Source organism: Lissotriton vulgaris, chromosome 7, assembly GCF_964263255.1.
Source record: "Lissotriton vulgaris chromosome 7, aLisVul1.2, whole genome shotgun sequence".
In the NCBI taxonomy this organism is placed as follows: Eukaryota; Metazoa; Chordata; class Amphibia; order Caudata; family Salamandridae; genus Lissotriton; species Lissotriton vulgaris.
The window spans coordinates 1,706,303,706-1,706,325,640 of record NC_141695.1 but is presented as its reverse complement, the minus strand read 5'-3'; the positions used below and the strand labels follow the sequence as shown (position 1 = coordinate 1,706,325,640).

The following is a 21,935-nucleotide window of genomic DNA, read 5'->3' as shown; positions in this document are numbered from 1 at the left end:
TTGTATGTTGTTTAATTTTAAATTTACACTGGGTGCCATCAAGCTATCCTGTCCCTTTTTGTAATGTAGATGTCCTCCGTTAAAGGGGTGGTCGGGATCTCCGCCTTGAGTTGGAATGTGAATGGGCTGGGGGATAAGATCAAGAGGGGTATGGTTGGCCAGTTGATTAGGAGACACTCCCCAGATGAGGTGTTATTGCAGGAAACTCACCTTATGGGAAAGCGGTGCATGGCTCTTCACAGAGGGGGCTATAAGTTGGTTGCCCATGCTGGTTTTACGACAGGGTTGAGGGGGGTTGGGATTTTGATTAAGAACACCTTTCCGTTGACCATACAGGCCACATGGACCGATAATAGGGGTAGATATGCTGGCATTCGGGGTTGTAGGAGGGAAGAACTGTAACCTTTGTCTGTCTATGTTCCTCCGGCCCTTCAGACTGATACATTTCACGATCTGTGCAAGATTTTTTTGACGTTGCCTGTTTGGTTGCTGATTGTTGGTGGCCATTACAATGCAGTTATGGATGGGAAGGTTGATAGGTGCCCGGCTCTGGAGTTGTTGCCGTCCCGGAGGAGGTTGGCTGATTTTGTGGAAACCGTTGGTCTGGTTGGTGGTTGGAGGCTTAGAAACCCCGGTGATTCTCAATACACTCATGTTTCGACTGCGCACAAATCCCTTTCCAGGATAGACTATATATTGGTGCCGCGGCTCAGGCTGTGTGGCTCCGGGAGGTACGGCATTTGGCTAGGGGGGTTTCAGATCACTCACCTGTCTGGATTAGTTTAGACCTTGGAGGGCGTGATGTGGCCAGGGTCGCACCTATTAGCACTTGGCGGTTCCGAGACCTGGCGGTCAGGAAGGAGAAGGTGCGTGTGGCTAATAAATATTCGAGAGAACGTCGACTCGGAGGTCTCCAAATGTTCCCTATGGGAAGCGTACAAAACTGTCCTTAGGAGGGGAACTGTTATCGTATATTTCCGGAAAGAAGGAGGGGCGTGCCGAGGTTGATAGGGTGGAATCAGAGTTGCTTGCGCTGGAGTGGGAGGCGTCGCTTGTTTCCAATCCGGAGGGCTGCATCGCTTGCGCCTCATTAAGGATGAATATCGGAGCCTGGCCCGAGATAATGCGAGGTCACAATTAGCAGATACCCAGAGAGTAGGGTGTACGAACATGGGGAGAAGGCCGGGAAGCCGATTGCTTGGTTGGAGAAAGAGGAATGGGCGTCGCGGTTGGTACCGGAGCTGCAGCCCATAGGTTCGGATTAAATCACAAATCCGTAGGAGATTGTGGACGCGTTTGCTGGCTATTATAAGAAGGTGTATGCGGCCGAATGTAAATACTCGGAGTCCGAGAATGCGGACTTGATTCGGGACATTCCGATGCCCACTCTATCGGATGAGGACAAGGAATTCTTGGACTCTCCACTTACAAATGACGAAGTGGCGCAGGCGATTAGAGGGGTTCGTTCTGGTAAGGCCTCTGGCCCGAATGGGCTCCCAGTTGAGCTTTACAAAGTAAACGCGAATAAGTTGGCTCCCTTCGTTAGAGATATAGGTTTGTGGAGAGTCGGGAGTGGGGTCAGCTTCCGTACGATCAGCGAGTTGCGAACATCATAGTCCTGCACAAGGAGGGCAAGCCAAAGATGATGTGTTCTTAATACCGGCCGATCTCCTTGTTGAATGCAGAGCCAAAAGACTTCGCAAAACTGCTGGCGACCCACCTAGTAAAGGTCATCACAGCACCGATTCACCCGGATCAGTCAGGTTTTATGCCCGCATACAGTACTAGGGCACTGTATGCTAGGCGTGGGCGTTTTTCCCTGGTGGGGCCAACGGCGGTTGCTGTTCAGGTCTGGTACGAGGCTACCCACTCCCTTAAATAGGAGGGGAAGATCGCACTGCCTACACCTCTCTGGAACTCTGAACGCCTTGGGAGTTTATGGAAGGCTAAGGGTTTTGACAAATGGGACCTCATTGGGATTTCCAGAGTAGGAGATCTCTGGGGTAAAGATGGAATCCTCCCGTTTAAAACTTTGCAGGAACGGTATCAACTGCAAGAGAGTGAGAGGTTTTGTTACCTCCAGATTAGGCATGCGCTGCTTGCCGGTATTCCCCAGGAAGTGACCCTCCCGGAGGCTTCCCCACTGGAGGATCGAGTGTTGGACGGTCATCTTCCAACAAAGACGATCTCCCTGATTTATAAAAAGACTAGTTAATCACACGGAGGAACCCTTAGTGGTTCTTAGAGACTGATGGACTGATCCTGGATGATGAAGACTGGAGGGAGGCTGTGGCCTCCCCAAGGGTAGTTGCAATTCAAATGAGACTCCGGCTGGTTCAATTAAAGATCCTCCATCGCTGCTATGTTACCGGCCCACGAATGGGTTTGGCTGCGAGCGACGTGTGCAAGAGAGGACGTGGCGAGGCTGGAACGTTTTTTCATATGCTATGGGACTGTGTTCTTTTTCGGGGGTATTGGTCCGCTATTCATGCCAAGGTACGCGAGGTGTGGGGAGTGTGCTTTGAGTTGGAGGCCCGGCGGTGTCTCCTGAATGTTTGGGATCCAACTGACCTCACGTCCCATGGAAAGGTGTGGGCCACGTTGGTGTACGGTATTGCCAAGCGTAATATCGCTCAATTATGGGGGGCGAATCAGCCGCCTACTATTGGGAAATGGATGGAAGACCTGGATTGGTGTAGGTTTAGAGAGCGGGCGGTGTATGTGGCCAGAGGGAGACCCAAGAAATAGGGTAAGATTTGGGGGCCCTGGAATGTGCATAGGGGTGATATATAAGCTCCCCCTGTCATGCCGGATGATCCAGCATTGTCGGTAGATCCTTGAACCCGTAGGTTGTTATTTTTGTTGTTTTCTTTGATCAAGAGGACGTCTTTGCATGTAATGCTTGTTAAGATGCAACCCAGTGTATTTATTTTTTGTATGTGTATTTGATTTTATTTTGTGTGCATTAATAAAAAGAATTATAAAAAAAAAAAAAGAATGGTCAGGCTGCCTCAGGACAGTGGAAGACTGGTGTGGCCTGTCTGAAAAGAAGTAAAGGGGGAAACCAATCAGTAACCACTGCTAGTTTGTAGAAGGGTGACCACTCGGTAAGAGACTAATAAAGGGGTATATGTATTTCCTTTTGACCCTATGGACGCTATTGACCTTTGTTTGGAGCCTGGGACGCTGATTGCTTTCGATCGCCATCCTTTGGAGGATTTCCCATTGATTTCCCCGGGGACCGACGGACTCCTCTTGCAGTCTTCGCCCAGCCGTGCGCCACCTTAGGATTACGACGCTTATTTCATAAGATTTCTCGAACCTACATGACTCCATTTCTGAGCCCCCATACTTGATTTGTGCTTGGGGTTCTACATCCTGAATCGAACTAGGAGCCTCTGCGCTCACTTCTGCTGTGGTCTAGGATTTCTTCATCTTCAAGACTTTGGAACCAGTAGTTTCTGTGTTTCCGTCCGGATGAAGCCTCTTGTTTATTTTACTTGAGCCACTGGCCACGTTGCTTGTCTGGATATTTTTATCAGCTGTATGCGTTTCACGCTATATCCGGATTGCACCCTAGGCATTTATCTTCCCTGATTTACACTTTGATGGAACGTTCGTACACAAAATATACCGGATTTGGGATCCATGCCATTTATTGAAATTCTGCATATATAAATTGTTAATGTTCTGCCTTGTTATTTTCCCCCAATTGTGTCACTTAACTACAGAGATTTGTATTTTCAGTGCCCTGAGGAAGGTGGTGGCTACTAGGTAGCCTTAGCACCGAAACGCGCGTCTGCACCGTGCAAGACCGAGAACTTTGGGCAAAGACTTCCAGCGAATGTTTATGTATTACTGCCCATTCCAATATAATTTTCCTTGTGGTCTCTGCTCCACCCTTTTTCTTTTGCATTTGTGTATATATATTTATTGTGTGAATGCTGGATGTGAGTTGGCTTGACTGTTTGAATAGCTAGACGAATGAGAGCTTCTGTGGTTGCGTTTGGGATTCGTTTTTTTCTGTTGATATCTCTGTGTAGAGATGAAATATCTTCATTTGTTCACTGACTTGATAATGGCCTAAGAAGTAATCAGAGAATCCTTTTGTCATTTTTGAAAAAACTTTTTTGTACAGCACACTATATATTTATGTTAAGATTGTTTATTTTGCTTATTTTGCTGGTTGATATATTTCTTGCTAAATTGAATTCAGTATATTTATTGTATTCCTAATAAATTTTGCTCATCTGTATTACATTCTTTGCATTTATTTTGTGTCACATTCTCTCTGAGGTTGTATTTAGCTTTGTTGTTTGTTATCATTTCTGAGCCGTGACTACGCTCCAGTATTATCATCGGGCAGGTGACACCTTTCTCTCTCATTTGTGAGGAAGCCTTTTCTTTTGCTTAATAAAGGGGTGCCTTATAACTTTTGTTTGCTTACGATGTAGACATTTTGCTGGATTGGGTAAATTAAATGGTTAGACATTCTTTGCACCACCCAACCATGAGACCTCTAAATCCCTTACTACTCCTCTGCACCATCATTCCCTAACCTTAAAGACCGTTTACTGCACCTATACACTACACATCACTAAATCATATACTACCCATCCCTAAAGTACTTTCCCTAAAAAATGTGTTGTAATTGTAATGCGTTTTAAGAGACCTCACCGTATTGGTAAACGCATTGTTAAAACTTTGCTGTAATGCGTTTTACACCTGGATGAGTTGTAGTGGCAGAATGCCATTTAGTTACATTCTGCTCTTTGGTGTGGTTACTCAATAGTATAAATATTGAGAAGGCATAAGAACAGCCTTTGGTGTCAGAGCTCCGGATTGCAAAGCTAATCATGACTTGAGGGTTTCATATCTCCCCCCTCCTCCTCCCAATTGTTCTTTAACTGTGTTTAAGTGAAGATTGGGTTATGAAGCATGTGTTATACACAAAACTAACCACAAAGTCTTTTTATCCATATTGTTTGCATAGAATATCTGTGGGTTTTTTAAACTATCATTACAAGTACATCCAACTTCTAAGATAGAAAACCCTACCAAGTGAGGTCACGTACCAAACCTATTGTGTGCACTCACGCCGCATGGTGTACAGCCTTTGGCTTGACGAGAGGAGGCAGGCCTCTTTTTTATTAATACAAATTTTTAAAAAGGGGGGGGGGGGGAGGGAGTGGGGCAGGTTGGTACATCAACTTCAGTTTGGGTCTGCAAATCCGCACATGTTCATAGGACATTTTGGGCCCCTCACCCCCACAAACACGTCAAGAGGTCCAACCTAGATCAAAGAGGTTTTGATGAGGGTCATGGACCTTGGAGCTGTACGTTAGTCTGCGAACCCCAGGACCAAATTTACCTTTTCCCCCCAATTTTGATATAAGGGTGTCAGTGGATGCTAACCCCTGTCCTGTTATGGTGCTTTCACTTTTGTATTTCAGGAATTTAGGACTGATTCATGTAATGTGGCCACAACAGATTTTTCTACGTTGTGGACCGAAAATCAACAGCCAACCCTAAATGGATAAGCAGAGAAAAAGCTCCCCCCCTCTAATCAGATATGTATATTTTCGAAAATTAGTCCTTGGGTGGTCCTGGAGGTGGGCTTAGTGAAACATGCGTGGACAATGGTCCAGACATCTCTACGTTTAACCCTTTCAGGCTAATTTTTCAAAAATTACCTGACAGATTTACACCAAACAAAACAAAAGCACTTCTTTGAGTAAAGTTCGGCTTTCATGTCAAGTGTGGAGTAATTCTGTTTAGTAAGCTTTTCTGCATCGGAGCGCAAACATGCTTAAGGTATTTAAAACAAGAAGCGTCACTTTATTTCCCCCACCACCTTTTTTGTCTTCTCCCTGCTTCTTCCACTATAAACTTTGGATGTGTGGCCAGGGAAGGAACTACAGAAGTTTGTTTACATTCTCAACATGAGGATATAAACCGTTATAATTTTCTCAGAAGATTACAAATCAAAAGGCACATTTGATGCGCTTGCTTAGCTCCATGTCAACACTAGCATGGCAACACTTTCCAAACCTTCGCCTCCAGTTAAGCAACATGTAACAAACATATGTCACTGAAGTCTCGAGCAGCGATTGAAGGAGTTTCTTCCATTGAACGGACAAAAAATAAAAATATTCAGAAACACTTTCATCTTCAAAAAAGATATACTCTGTGTTACTTTTATTCTTACAATACATTCAGCACAGGAAATAAAAAATGTGTTGTAAAGAGGGAACCAAATGTCTAAGGGAGGTATGGTGGGGTAAAGACCACATATTCAAGTCATCTGTACATAAATTGTTGTCTATTTTACCTTTTATTATCTCATATTAACTCTTAACATGTTAGCACAATATTCACTATACATAATCAACCTAACCATTAACTAGATCACGGGTCTGCAACCTTTTCTGTAATGAGAGCTACTTCCGATCAGTGAAAATCGTGAGCTACTGAAAGTCGTAACTCGTGCATTGTTTCCAGCCACACCCTTGCCCAGCTTCACTGGAATTTAAAACCTAATGTCCGTGGAGCCAGATACTATAGTTTGAACAAGACACTGTGACTAGGGGTACTATGATAGGGCTGCCATGTGCGTCAGTGAGCACATGATCTGTAAGGTTGAATGAACATGTGTGTGAATGAATGGGATTTATGTGTATTGGTGACTAAGAGCATGTGTCATTTATACATGTGGCACAGGACATACCTTTCACCATATGTGGCACCATTACATGTACAACACAAACATACAACCATTTTTTTTAAAATAGGAGGAATTTAAAGTGCAGAACATTTTTCTACAGAAATGATCATTACAAGGAACATTTTTCTGTACTTGATGGAAAAATGTTCTACACTGGATGGAACCTTGGTCTGCACCAGATTGAACATTTTTCTGCACATTAAAATTCACCCATAAAAAAAAAAGGTTGAATTTTTCAGTTATAAACATGGCAGCGTGTCTACCAGCCACTGGGAGAAGATGGCTGACGTGACACACTTTGAAATGGGAGAAAATTCAATGGAAGAGTTTAGTTTATGTTTATATGCATTATTAAATTCATCATTTCATTTTAATTTTCTCCAATGCCAAAGTGCCATTACAAACAGCAAACATATTACGCTCAGTGGCCTGTAGACATGGTGGCATATTTATAACAGGAAAATACAGTCATTTGTTTAAATGTGAAGAATTTACAGTGAAGAAACGTGCTTCATAAAACATTAGGACTAAATTGGCTTAATTAGAAGTAGAGGAAAACATTAAGACAACGTGTCATTGAAACATTTTTCTTCACTTAAAGCTTCCCATTGAAAAGAAAATGCCTGTATTTTTCAGTTAAAAATAAGCCACTGTGCCTTCCAGCCACTGGGAGCAAGATGGCTACTGTTTATAAATGTGACACTTTAAAAAGGGAGAAAATTAAAATGAAGAGTTTAGTGATTTTTTCATTTTAATTGTCTCATTTAGAAGCATTCAGAAACATCATTTTGTTCTCACATGGGCTACAAATCCGACTGAGCAATGCTCGTTATCAGGCCCTACTGTCTGCTGCCTGGTAAGAATATAAATAAACATAGACTTTCCTTAACTTTAAAATAAACATGCAACACTTATTTATTGAGGTTCTTAGTTAAAATGAACTCAAGGCTGGGAGCTACTCTAAAGGTTTCTGCGAGCTACTGGTAGCTCGCGATCGACTGGTTGGAGATACTACATTACTTTAGAGGTAACCCACAATACTGAACTTCACGCCAAGTATCTCAAGGGTAACTAGTTAACGATTTACCTTGTAGACCCAAAGAAGCAAACAAACGTTAACAGAATTCAGAAAAGAATCAGATCAAATGACATGGCATGGAAATATTTAATGTTCCCCACAATACCTGCAAATGCCATGCAGACGTTTTCATCCAGGGCACATATCTTCCGCACAGTCCTTTCATCCTGAAGTTTGGCCACAGACTTTTTCTCAACTCCGAGGACAACAATATCTTTTCCCCGAACTCCAACCTTAAGATAGAAAAGAAAACTTATTTGAAACTACAAACAAATAGATGGACTGTCCAGTCTGAATCAGAGACGTTTCCAGTTGAAGTAAAATGCGGAAGCACCATAGGCAGGAAACTTGAAAGTGACAAACCAACCTAAACACTGTATGTTAAAGCACTTTCTGCTACTCTGTTACGGTGTCAACAGCTCTGAATTTCACACAAACATTATGGTGAAGTTATATCTGGTTCCCAAGGACGCATTGAGCGGAGTGGGCAAGTCAATCTGCTGTTGAGATTCAATCATCAACATAGCCAACTTAGCTTGGAATCTTTGAGGCCTGTAAAATAAGTAAGAGGACTCTGGATAGTAGTATTAAAAGTATAAACAAGCATTGGCAAAGCCAATAGGTCTCGCTTTTGCTGGAGTTAGAGCTGTTGCTGTTAATGACAATGTCTTTTACTCATGAGTTAAGGAGTGGAGTGGAGTGGATGCTTGTAGTGTGGAATTATGTGGATTGGAATTGTGTGGCGTGGAATAGTATGTTGTAGAGTGGATTTGTGGAGTGGACTTATGAGGCGTGGTGTGCAGTGGAATAATGTGGATAGTAATTATGTGGTATCGAGCGTACTGGAACTACGAGGAGTGGGATTGTGTCTCCTTGAGTGCAATTAAGTGGAATAGTATTTTGTGTTGTGGAGTGGTATGTAGTGGAGTTTCATTATGTTGTGTGCTGTCGAATTATTTGGCATGATGTGGAATTCTGGGATCTGGGTTGGATGTTTGTGGTGTGTTGTCGAATTATGTGGTCTGGAATGGAAGTATACATAGTTGAATTGAGTGGCGTGGAACTGTGTGGCTTTGAGTGAAATTGTGCAGATAGGAATTATGTGGCATTGTGCGGTGTGTATTTGTGTGGATTGTTGCTATGTGCATAGAATGGTATTTATGTGGTTCTGAGTAGAGTTTAATTTTGTGGAGCTGAATCGAGTTGTGTTGAGTGGTATATGGAGTGGAATTATGTTGAGTGGTGTTGAATTCTGGCAAGGTGATTGTGTGGACCAGAATTGTGCAGCGTTGTAGGCACCTACACTGTCATGGAGTGGCTTCCATTTTGGCACATTATTTGAAATTTTTTTTTACATTTCCAAGATGGCTGATTGGAACTTAAGAAAGATAAATAAAATATAAAAGTTTACACAATGTCATTTAAAGAGTAGCCTGGCAGTAATGCTGGGCCCTCACTGAAATAAAAACAAGAGGCATGAGGATGGAGTAGCGATAATATGCAGTAGTAGCAGAGAGTGACACTCATAAGAGGGACTGCACCGAGAGGTTGACTGCAAATATATATGAAGCTGCTATAAATAATGCAGCTGGTTTTAAAGCATAGGCAAAGTTAATATGTCTTGGCAATGCCCATCTGTTTTGCATGGCTCAAAGTTATTAAAAATTGCACTATGATGCGGTCAGCGCAGGCCACGTCATCGCTCTTTATTCGTGAGAGGTGGTTTCATCTGTAAAGTAATGAATTGGACGAGGGCGAAGAGATAATAGGTAACTGGAAAGAAAATTAACTGTAATAAAGCGGTTATTGCATAATAACCTGGTGTTAATGCCAAACATGTGTCGAGTATATTTATTTTCAAGGAACAAAACATTCCTCTGAGCATGAAAACATGTACACTGTATCAAGCAATAGGTGGCAATATAATCTATGGTGACTTAATACTGCATAGTTGGAACTATAACATTGTTCTAAAGTGTTAAAACATTTGTGATAAAGTTGTGTGTTAGTAAGACTGATGACTATTTCACACTGAAAATATTACTGCGATCACCACGTAAGATTTACAGCACAACATCTGTCTTCGGACAGTGTTTCACTGGATTTAGAATTAAATATTCATGGAATCACACCCACTCTAATGCAAGGCTTTCATCTGCCCTTCCTTCTCTTGCCGTCCCTTGCTACGAGACAGTAACTTTGGAGGACTCATATACAGGAATGCTCTCTGACTTGTCCCTGGGGTACTCATCACCAGCTTGAGTTGCAAACATGCTCCATTATCTAGCCCTGGAACTGGGAAGACATCACCAGTATGGTATGGTATGCCTTCTTCCACCTTCCCTGACTTTCCTGGGACTGTGGAATATACAAGTTTATCCTAGCTTGGTCCACTGCCTGAGAACTAATGTTAAATTCCTCTTGTAATTCATTATTGCCATCCACCTAGCCCTGTAAAAGAGCCACAAAGCAATATTGGAGCAATATTGGACCTCCATTGTACTCCCCTCATTGCATCTCTGCAGCTTAAATTGCTCAATGATAGGGACCAATATCAACACCAAAATATACTTAATTCTACATAGACACATATGGAAAGGCATATACCAAACATGCATCAAAACATATACCAACACATTCGCACACAAACCCAAACACTAAGCTAATAATAATAAGGGCATTGGCAAATACGGTAGTAAAAGTAATAGCAGTAAGTAGACGTAATAGGAGTAAGCGGAGAAATGAGAGAGAGCAGGAGGAAATAGGCGTAATAAGTTGTAATGGTAGCAAGAGTATGTTGGAATAATAAAACGTAAGTGTGGGAACAAATATGAGGTGGAAGAGGAAGAAGTAAAATTAAGAGGTTAGGGAGCACAGGAAGTATTAAACATATGAGTAGAAATAAAAATCAGCAGCAGTATCTTTAGGAGTAAAAGTAAAGTGAAAGAGACAAAGATGAGAAAAGAAAGATGAAGACATCAAACCCTTTCATATTCATCTAAGACTCCAGTGCTAACAAAGCCCGATATGCTTTTCATTATATGCACTCATCAGATGAAAAGAAAGGACCTTCCATTAAGCACTATTACAACATGCATCAGTTGGTAACTTACGTGCAGCAGAAATAGGTACAATTTATGTGTTTTTTTGGCACTTTTTGAAAACAAGTTATAACTATGCCACAGGTACAATGTCTCTTTTTTTTGTTTAAATCCATTTACTGTATTTTTTCCATTATACAATCTATTGGCACAATCAACATTACAAAACCAAAGGGGATGATGGACGGAGTGTTGAACATTGCAAACACTCACCTTCAGTCAACTGATCAGGGTTTAATCCATCATCATTCTTTAGCTCACTCCACCACCCCAGTTAAGACATGGTCATATGAAAATCAGTCTGACCCTGTGCCTCATGGGAACAGTCCAGCCTGAACTGCCAGGCTAGGTCTTCCCTGGACCGGAAACAAGCATCCTGGGATGGGATTGGGAGTAACTGCGAACAACTGGGTGGAGGCATGGGCTAGCGGGACACCTCTAATCAACTGAAGTGCATATTATTATGCTACAGTGGTGTTTGGGGGCTGGCTTGTGTACTTCGCAGGGCATGAAGTCACGCACTCTGACTTTTTTGGTGCATTCCCATACAGGTGCAGTGCATGGGTATCGCGCGGGTGACAGGCCCTTTCAGGTTACGCATAGGGGACGCCAATGTGGCTCATGTGCTATTGAACCTACTTCGGACTCCGGGGCCTCCCCATTGTTCAGAAGCTCCTGCAATATTGCGTCCCAGTTTTCGGCAATTGGGATCTTGCGGAGGCCAAATGCGTCCTTCCTTTCCCAGCGCTACGCTCTCTGCCACGGCCTAGCACTGCAGCAAGCATTCCCAGGCTCACTCTGCGGGGGTTCTGTTGAGTGCCATCTTTTTGTGATCAGCCTCTTTGCAGCAATCAACCCTAGCGCCACAAACCGGGAGGTGACTCGCAGATGCTTGTTGCTTGCATACAGGTGCAGGATGCAGGTCTCCCAGTTTAGGGTATTGCTCAGCCCATATATTGGCTTAGTGCAGACGTTACCGACTCCCAATATTCCCCCAGTCTTAGGCAGCTCCACAACATGTGCAGCAGAAGTACATTTTCTTTCATTAATGGGTTGCACACAGACCAGGTCGCTGTAACGTGCTGTGCGACAAAGAAATGCAAGAAAAGATTTCTCAATTCCACGTGAACAGTACTTCAGAACTGTTTGGATAAAGCTTAGCAGGTGCCCAGGGGCCGAACAGTGATTTTTAGGTGTCTCTGGCACCCAGTAGCAGTGTGTTTAGCCCGAGGGCCACATTTAGCATTTTCTGACTTGAAATCACCATTATACTAAGTAACTGAATGTATTGACGCATGCAACAAGGGTTGTCAATACCTGCCCCCTTTCTCTGCAGTCTCTGGCCCTGGTGGGAGGTGGATACGAAGGAGTCCACTCTCTTTCCAGCACAGCATTACCACAGAACAGCGCCAAAACCAACACAAACGGCTCCCGGTAGCTCATGTGCCCAGGTAGACATGAGGCTCTCAGCTGATGAGTAAGAGGTTTAGAGGCAGATTGAGGAGCTGGCAGCCTATACAGCGGTGGAGCAACAGCGCAGAGGCGTCTATAGCAACAGAGGACGGGTCTCCTCAGCTCTGAAGGGGGAGTTCGGATCGTGGGAGACATGCAGCGTTTGCCAATGCTTGCGAAGCAAGTGATCAAGCATTGGCAAATGGAAAATAAAATCAAGCTAGTGCCAACTAACACGAAGGGTGGGACGGTCGAATTTGGGGGTATACTCCAGTTAAGAAGACTAGGAGGCTGTTCTTTCAGATCAGAGCACCACAAAATCTTGACTATATTCACTAAATGTGATAGGTGGGTTCCCTTTTTTTGCTTAGCCTCATTATTTGTATACAACCCAATATTTTAAACTATCATAGGTCTTAAAAAAACACTGTGATTCAAATGATTTTCAAGGTGACAGGTTCATAAAATGCAATGCAATGTATATGTAAAAGAATTTTACCATAGCCTGGGAAGAAATGAGGAGTCTATCCATCCTATATTATGATGTGCAAATGTGAGTTCATAATCCCTAAAGTACAGCTCCTAAACGGTACTTTAGTATTCAAGATAAAATTCAGAAACAGCGCTGAATTATTAAGAATACTTCTCTGTATCCAGTTCTGTCTTTCGCTGACTCCAATGTAAAAAACAACAACAAAAACACCACGCCCCCCCCCCCCCCCCCCCCTGCAAAACAGAACACTGTTTCCACCGTTTTCTTTAACTCTGGCAAGAAGGACCTGGCTGCAGCAACAATGTATCTCGATTGCATGGTAATGATGCTCTGGACTACCAGAAACGTATACTCTGACTTCAAAATTGCTCCCGCCATTTGCAAAACTGGACAGTCTCGTGGCTTAATGGGATATGTAGATACCATGAGTACATTAATTTGTCTTGCATAGCTCATCCAGCCTAACTCCAAAGGGTGCAGATAGTCCATGCACACTGCCAGCCCTTCTGGTTTCAGAAAGCCTTCATCTTCCTGCAGCCAGAGTACAGGGATAGTCAAGCGCTAAGAGGTAAGCCCACGGGCCACGACACTGTGGCCCAGGTGGGGTAGCTTTGTACTCAACCATGACTTAATGTAATCCTGCATGACTAACTGACACATCTATTACAACCCTTATTTGGAGGCTGTGAGATGCCGTACAAATCATTTTCTCATTCTAAGCAAGCCATGGGCTTACCACATACGTCTATAGGCTCAGATGCCAGAAATACAGACTTCCCATTCCTTGGAGACTTAAAATTTTGAGAAGCATAGGATGGATCTTTTGTTCCTAGTTTTTGTAATAACGAATGAGGGATATTCAAGAATCAGAGTGCAGTACAATACAAATGTTGAATAAGCCCAAATGCATGTCAGATTTTTAGGATATCCACATATTTGAATTTATGCAAAACAAATCGGAGGTTATTTTGAAATTTTAGTATGCATCCAGCTTTCAAAGACCTACATTCCGACAACTATTCTGTACAGAAGCAGTGGCCAATTATGAAGACTGTATTTGTTTTATTTATTTGAGAAGTTTTATATAGCGTGAACATGACCTGGAGGTATACGAACGATTTACAGAGTAACCACAACCGAATAACACAAGGAGCATAAAGAGCAAATAAAAATACATAGTAACGATAAAAAATAGAGTAAGCCATATACAGTGGGATATGTAAACAAATAGTTATATGAATACTTGGTTTCAACTCTTAAATTTTGTTACAAACAGATGCAATGTATTTAGAGCCAAGTATTAAACAAGATACATGATGTACGTTTAAGATGTTTATACAAATAATTAGGTAAACACAAGTAACTTAAAAAGAGTGGGAACCAGCCAGATACCTTTTCAGCACTTCACTGTGTTTTGGTTATGTGTGCTGTATTTAGGACAGAGGCGATACGATGGCTGCCATTCATACTGATGGCCCTAATACGAAGTCGGCCAGAGTTTCCTCCGACCAACACTGTGGAGGAAATGGGACCCACCTCTGTTCGGCGGTCCAGACCGCCTAATTATGATGCGACCGCACATGGTGTGGTTGCATTCCCACATTTCCCTATGGGAGCATGTCTTACGGCTTTAGTACATGCTCCCACAGGGAAATGTGAGGTTTTGTTAATCCCTGCACCCTGTAGCAGGCACCTTAAGGAGCTTGCCACAATGTGCAGGGATTAACAGACCCAACCAGAGGCCCCAAGGGAAAGGGGGCCTTGCTAGGGGCCCAGGTTGAAATGGTAGGAATGGAAACCCTGTTGGAAACCGTGCAGTGCAATCTGGGCGGCGTAAACCGTCGTTCATATGGATTACGGCCCGGTTCAGTCTGGCTCCTTAAGCCTGTCGGAAGCCAGGCAGAATGACTGGCTGATTTCTGACCGGCTGTATAGTCATCAGCCAGTCAGAAGTGAAACCGGTGATGTCTGTCGTAACGCCTCCAACCAAAGGTCAGTGGCTTTATGACCGACATCGGGCCCTTAGTGTTCTTTGCTGCGGGGAGAGACTGGTGGTTCACATTTTCTTCCTCAGAGTAACTAGCTGCATCAGCCTGTCTTCATAGACAATCCAATTTCTTTTTAATCCAAGCAGTGTCCCTTACAGCAAGTGGTTAGAAATCTTAAAAGATTACAGATGCAACCTAGCATACCGCTACATTGAGCAGTCAATTAGAGGAAACCAATCTACACCCTGTGAAGATCCCACCTTTTGCCGTTAAAAAAAAAAGTGCAGTGGTATAAGCCATCACATGTCTATTTTGTTTCTTATTTTGTTTTATTTACTGTTCCAAGATTGCAGGCGCCATTTGGAGATGCAATTTAAAGAAAATGTAAACATGCGAGAAAGTGCATTTTGGAAAGGGAGTGGTGCAGAAGCAAATGGCAGGTACTCCAAAAATCAATGTATCTATCTAGAGAGAATTTAAATAAATATACAAGCACTGACAAAGATAATAGGCTTCAGCAATCCGAAAGCTATTGGCGTTGTGAATGTCAATGTCTTTTAGCCTTGTGAATTGCATCAGTTCTGCTTTTCAGCATTTGCTGAAAGAAATGTAAACAAGCTTTTGCAATGCAATAGGTCTCGCATTTGTTAAAGTTAGAGCTGTTGGCATTGCTTATTTATTTGCAACAGTAAATAGACTCCTCGCACGCAAAGGCACCCATTAATAAGTCGACCTATATGCAATAATATTGAGCAGATAACTGTCAACAATCAAACTATGTTGGGCTACAATAGGAATTCGCCTACAGACAACTAAAAGGTAACTGGTAGGGCAGATCTAAAAAAACGTCTGTGGTCCCTGTATAAGCGAATTTGACACAAGACAGAGTGAGATAAATATTAGAGCTCTCAAAAGACGTCATAGTGGAAGAACTGTAAAGTCCCAACACATGTATATGTATTGGATTATGTCATAGAAACATAACTTTGCCCTTGCACCAAAGCTTTGGTTTATTTTTTCCATTTTGAAAGCCCTATTTTTAAGAAATGTTTTCATAATAAGACACATAACACAAATATAGTATTGAAAGAGAATCATTTGGAACCGGTTTGTAGAAAAAGTAAGAAACATTTTTCTATATAATATCTGGTCCTCTACTTGCCAATTACAGGTCACTCTGCGGTGGTTGGAACATAAACGTGCGTGGTGATACTTTAAGGGGCACGAGGACAGAAATAATCGCTTTTGTTGGTCTGACACTTCTCTCTTATTAGAGTGCGTCTTAATTGAGGATTCCAAGTGCTCACAAAGCATCTCCAGTGAACACATATTTAGATAGTCATTTCACTTGTACTCCGGATGTCAAAGGAGACAGCTGTAGACAACATGTAATTAACCAACCAGCTGACTTCAAAGGCACCCAGAACAGCGACAGTGACTGCATGTTTCACAGGAAACAAGTCAGGATGACATGTGAGAACGACGGTGGATGTTGAAAGCAATAAACACAACCCGGCACTGACTACAGGAAGTTCTGTCGAGAGGCAAGGTTAGTAGTGACATTCCTTAAAAACGCTGTGATAAAGCCAAGACGATTCATATCTGCATAGTAAAACATTTCACAAACTTCAGTAACACATAATCGAGGTGCAATATGGGAAGTAGCATTTCAGAAATACCACCCCGAGCAGGCACAGCGCGGGCAACAGCAAAGAAACAGTTTGCGCTTCACATATCAGGTTCAGAACAGACAGAAGAGAGCACAGCAAGCAGGCATCAAAATAGGTGGGTAGTGGGTACCTTGAAAATAGTATGGAGAAAGGCGGGAGGAAGAAGAGTTATTAAAAGAAGAAAAACAAGCACAGAATCGAAACCAGTGGTGCGCACGCACCACAGATGAGCAGGGGCGAGGGAGCGCGGTAGCAAAGCGAACGTGCACTAATTATAAACACATGTTTATAATTAAAACCAGATGCCGCTGCTGCGCGTAACAGACACCAATAGGCCATGGCCGGTTACATTTCTAAAGGAAGCTAGGACATGCACCCGCCTTTCACCAATTGCGTGCTGTCTTCTTTAAAAAGACACATGCAAAAGCCAATTGCAGCCGACGAAAACGAAAGCACAAGTATGTGGTCAGCTTTCAGAAGCCCCAACATGAAGTCTCGCAGAGCAGCGCATGCGCGCTGCTACAGGCTCAACCTAAAAAGTGCAATGATGCAGCCAGTGCTGGCCATGTTGTAACACTTGCTATAAAGCCAGGCTGCACAGCAGCTTCAATGCTGTATAGATTTGCTACAAAACAAAACAATAGCTCTTGAATGAAATGCCTATAGGCTTTGCCAATATTCGTTTGATGTTTAGGAGGGAATAGAGTGCGGAGTACATGCACAATAAAAAACATTATATCAGTAACGGGTGAGTGTTTTGAATCCACTGCTTTCCCAGTTAAAACTGAGACACCTGCAACCTTCGTGTTATTTGGGTGCTGTTACAGGGAAACCCAGAGTGCAAGCTAGTGTGGTTGTTGATAGACACAGCATTCTGGAGCTTGTTTTCATTGCTTCTCTCTGCATCCACAACATGGGCCTGAAATCAATTAGTTCATGGTAACCTCTATATAATGACATTATTCACTAATAAAATGAAAGTATCTTATTTCATTGCTTTATGTAGGTGAGTAATTTACAGAGTACAAAATACCAGGCTTGTCTGGTGTTACACAATGAAGCATGCATGTTTCCACTTATATGAAATTCAGTTATTTTACGACGTGTTGAAACAAGGATGATTTTTTGCCATTAGGTGTCCCTCACATTCCCAAAAAAATTGAAATAAATGTATTCATTCAGCGGTGTGCGCCTGCAAGATAACTCAGCCAGTTAAGGGCTCGCTGCTGGGATGTGTGTCTCAACTGAAGGTTGTGGATTTGAAATCTGCGCACGCTCGATTCACCTTTTACCCTCTGGGATGGATGGTATGAGTACAAGTATCAATATTGTAATGATAGTTGTACACAAATGAGCTCTATCCAAAGTGTTTACGTTGAGTCGCTATTTAATGTGGAAGAGGAGGACACTACAATTACCTTTTCCAAATAGCTATGTTATCCTATTTTTAGGAAAAAAATCAGGTTACAAAAACTTTCAGAGACAGTTTTACAGAAACGTCAGTTAATGGGCCTTGAATTCATCCCATTGGTTGGGAGGGCAGGGTGGGGTGGGGTGTCTAGGCCGGTGAGATGCCATTAAATTTGCATACCCAGGATTTGTAACATGCTGCATGCCAGCGCTGCGCATGGTGGTGACGTGCTGGTTCACTTCAGTTGTTGTATTTATACATCACACAGAGAAGTGTAATAAAAGGCAGATAGGCAGGGAACAGCAGAAGACAATTGAGGGCAGAAGTGGGCTGGTGCAGTGTAGAGAAGAAACAGACAGGGGCAGAAGGTGAAAGGGCAAACCTGCTACACAGATAAGGGAGATGTTTTGAAAACACAAGGACTCCCAAGGAGTACTTGAAGACCAACAAATAGCTCCAAAAACCAGGCAGTGGAAGGGGACATGTCCCTTGTCCATGCTCTATGGGAGGGCCAAACACAAGAGGGCATGACGCCTGCACGCCATGACGAACGGTATCAAAGCAAATGAGACACTGAAGCTTACAGATTGTAGGCTATGGGCGGGCTTTAAACCCAAACACACCACGTCTCTTCAAGACAGCACAGCAGAGACCTAAAAAGGCCCGTATGAGGGAAAGCGCAATGGAGGAGGTCGGGGAGTAAAGAGCAACACAGCGTAGTATTTGATTGGGTAAAACAAGGGAGAGAACATTAGTGCCAGGACTCGAAAAATCTACTCGCCCACTCACAATTGCTAGTCAAATTTTATCAGGTCGAGCTATTTTTAGCACCTACTAGTCTAATCTGGTGATTGAACTTAAGGTGGTAGAGAACAGGTGTTTTGTTCATTCAGAAAGTGAATGAGCAATAAAGATGCCATTAAATCTGGTTTACCTTGATACTTTTGCTGTCTGTTCAAGGAAAGATGTCAAATGTCAGTTTTTTTTTTACTAATTCCTGCTTGGAAAATTGAGTTTATTTTTTAGGTCTTGCATAAGCAGACCTTGTGCTGTCTCTTCGAGATATGCTGTATTCAGTATAGGTGCACAAAGCTTCACCCGCTTTCCGCCCATCTTTTTAATTGGCTCCTGTCACTGTCCTTTGTAAATGGTGGCTTTTCATAGGTCAATAGGTTTAGCAGTCCCTCCTCAGTATTGCCCTTTCTCTTCCTGTACATATCCCACGAGGACAACCCTTGTCACGTGGTGTTACTCAGGCAGTTTGAATTACAGCCTCCGAGCACTATTTTGTTCAATGCACTTCTCCTGCCGGCTGCTGCACACTCTCCCTTCATACTTTTACATTACTTGCTTTAATGCATTGGCGCCTTTGACAAAACATGCGACTGCGCAATATATATATATTTTTGCAGCTATTACAACCCTCCCGCTTACCAACCCACCCTTCTACTCGCTTTTCTTTTGTTTTATTTGCAGCCATTACAACCCTCCTGCTTACCAACCCGCCCTATTTTCACGACTCAAGCCCGGCGCACGTAATAAATGCTGTGCTTACTCTTTTAAAAATACTCTCTCCCCACTTTACGGCCGGGTGCATCGCTAAATGCAAATTAGTTGCTTTACCTTAACCGCATCGCTGCGGCGGCTTTTCCCGCTGTGCGCGGCATTTTTAAAAATCCCGCGTAACGTGACAAAGCCAGCTCGTCATCCGCGCAGCGCAGGTAACGCCCATGACGAGCTGGCTTTGTCATTAGCGTCGAAGGGGTTAAAGCAAACACACTGTCTTCCGCCCCACGAGAAGCCAGCATCCTCCCAGGTGGGGGGGTCAGGGATTTGTTTAAAAACAGGATGAACACAACAGAGATCACACATCTCATGATGCAGAGCTTCAATCGCTCTGTAAAGTTAGCATTTTAAAACAGGACAGACCGAAAAATTTTATCATAGAATGTGCTTCTGTTTCCTTGTACCTTGCAGTCCCCCCAGAGCCCTCCATGGTGGGCAAGTCAGCACACAGACCAGTGCTCAGCTTGGCTCTCACAAGGAGGCTGGCTGCACACCTCTGCAGAGTTATTGCCCGTGTATCCCGAGACCAGGTAACTCGATGGCACAGGTCTTCGTCACATCAGCTCACGCGCACAGCTCACATGGGTCATTTCTAACACTTTAGACTCACAGCAAGGCGTGTGAGCGGCGCTGGGCCATTCTGACTTCAGAAGCCCACCCCCCACATACTACTGCTTTATGAAATGTCTCTGAACTCGGAGGTCACAGCTTGAGTCGAGGTAAAGAGCCCCCAGACGTGATGAGAAGGAAGTGCCGCAAACACTGCTTTTACTGCGATTGTTGCTTTATTGTTTACAAATCAGCGCAGTGCTCTCTTTCTGGACACTGCTGTGGAGATGGGCAGGTGTTCACCTGTAGTTCTGCTGTATTGGGACAGGCCAGACATAAATGTATGGCTAAAGGCTTTAGTCCTGCTTTTATGTCTGGTCTGCTCCTGTGTTGATCTTTCTCCTCTACCCCTTGCAAAACAACCCGTGTTCTGTCTCGTAGTCGTGTCCTTGCACCGCATCCCACTTTCTGTGTTACTCTCCCTCATGCTCTTTCTCCCCCGCCAAACACCCCCATCTCCTACTAGGCCAGTCATCTTGCCTTTCGGTTGGGATGGAAACTTAAACCCTGCTCAAGCATATTAACAATGAATATATATATCTACGTGGGTTGAGCGCCGGCCGGAGTTGTAGCTATATTCTAGTGATTTGAAAACCTTAGCAGGGGAGAGAAAGTTAAAAACCTCCCAAACTGACACAGCCTTTCATCATTCCTTGATGAGTAGTCTACTAAGAGCTATTCTGTACTGACATTACCATATTCTAATGACAAATATTTTACTCCCCTCTGGCCTCCGCGCACATGAAGGCCAAGTGGAGTTCGGGTTGATTGGAGCACAGCAGTAAAATAGGTCTCGAGAAATGAGTTTATAGACAGGGCTGTGTCACTGAATAAAGCCAAACCAGAAATGAAGAGTTAAACAAATACACAGCCCCTCTGTGCATCCATATCAAGTGTATAAACACACACACACATCCGTTAACTGCACACACAAATACCCCTACCCAAATGTTGCGCACGCCAATCTCAGCTACACACATATCACATGCATAGACAGACAAAACACTTGGGATTTCATGCCAAACCTATTGTCTTTTCAGTCATAGTGTAATGTTTGTCTCATTAGTCATGGCAATTTCAGTTCATTTGACCCAGGGCTTTTATATGTGACCACATGTTTTTTGTTGTTGTTCAGGATACTTTTCGCGAGTGACTGGCCTGTGTCTGCCAAGCCCCGGCAGAGTGCAGTGCTCACCCCGTGTGTGGTGAGTGAGTGGTCCCACTCTACACAGTACTCGGCTTACTTTATCTTGCTTGCTCACTCACCTACCTACACATAGTTGTTCATGCTCACCCACTCTCAAACACGCATTCACTTGCTCATTCACTCGGTCACTAACCCACTCACAGCAGGGCTCATTTACTTCCAAGCCCAATCGCTCATCCACTGGTGCCCTCATTCACACGCCCAATTACTCACTAAATCGTGAACTTAACTCGCATAAACCCATTACTCCCTCCCTCACTAAGCTGAAGGGTGGTCCCAAAGTCTCTAGGTGACCGATAGGAACCCCCCATGTGGCGCAATGGGCAGAGCTGCTGATTTTGGAACTGGGGAACCAGGTTTCAGTCTCGGCGTCGGTTCAACATCCTGTGATTGTGGGCAAATCACTTAGATCCATCTCCCTGTGCCTACAACTTCCGTACCCGGGTAGATGTGGTACCCAGCCCTTCCTGCTTGGAACTCTTTCGACTGACCGTATGCCGGCGCTGCCTGCCCCCACACCCAAGGCGCATGCCCTGGCAGCAGCGAGGAGGTGGAACTGCCACCGGCAGAGGAAGCATGTCCACGGGATGCTCTCTGTCTGTCCGGGATCCGCCCGCACCACTGAGGTTAGAAAGT

General features: G+C 43.6%; 1 protein-coding gene across 2 annotated transcripts in view; it reads right to left on the bottom strand.

Annotated features, from left to right (window-relative positions):
* PSMA7 (proteasome 20S subunit alpha 7) overlaps positions 1–21,935 on the bottom strand; it is a 60,447-nt gene that overhangs the window by 14,767 nt on the left and 23,745 nt on the right. For both annotated transcript variants that reach the window (XR_015297633.1, XM_086932866.1), the window contains exon 2: positions 7,909–8,035. Coding sequence is in view for 1 of the 2 variants with exons in the window: in XM_086932866.1 (XP_086788992.1) it covers positions 7,909–8,035 (127 nt within the window). In the remaining variant the exon portion in view is untranslated. The remainder of the gene's footprint in view (positions 1–7,908; positions 8,036–21,935) is intronic.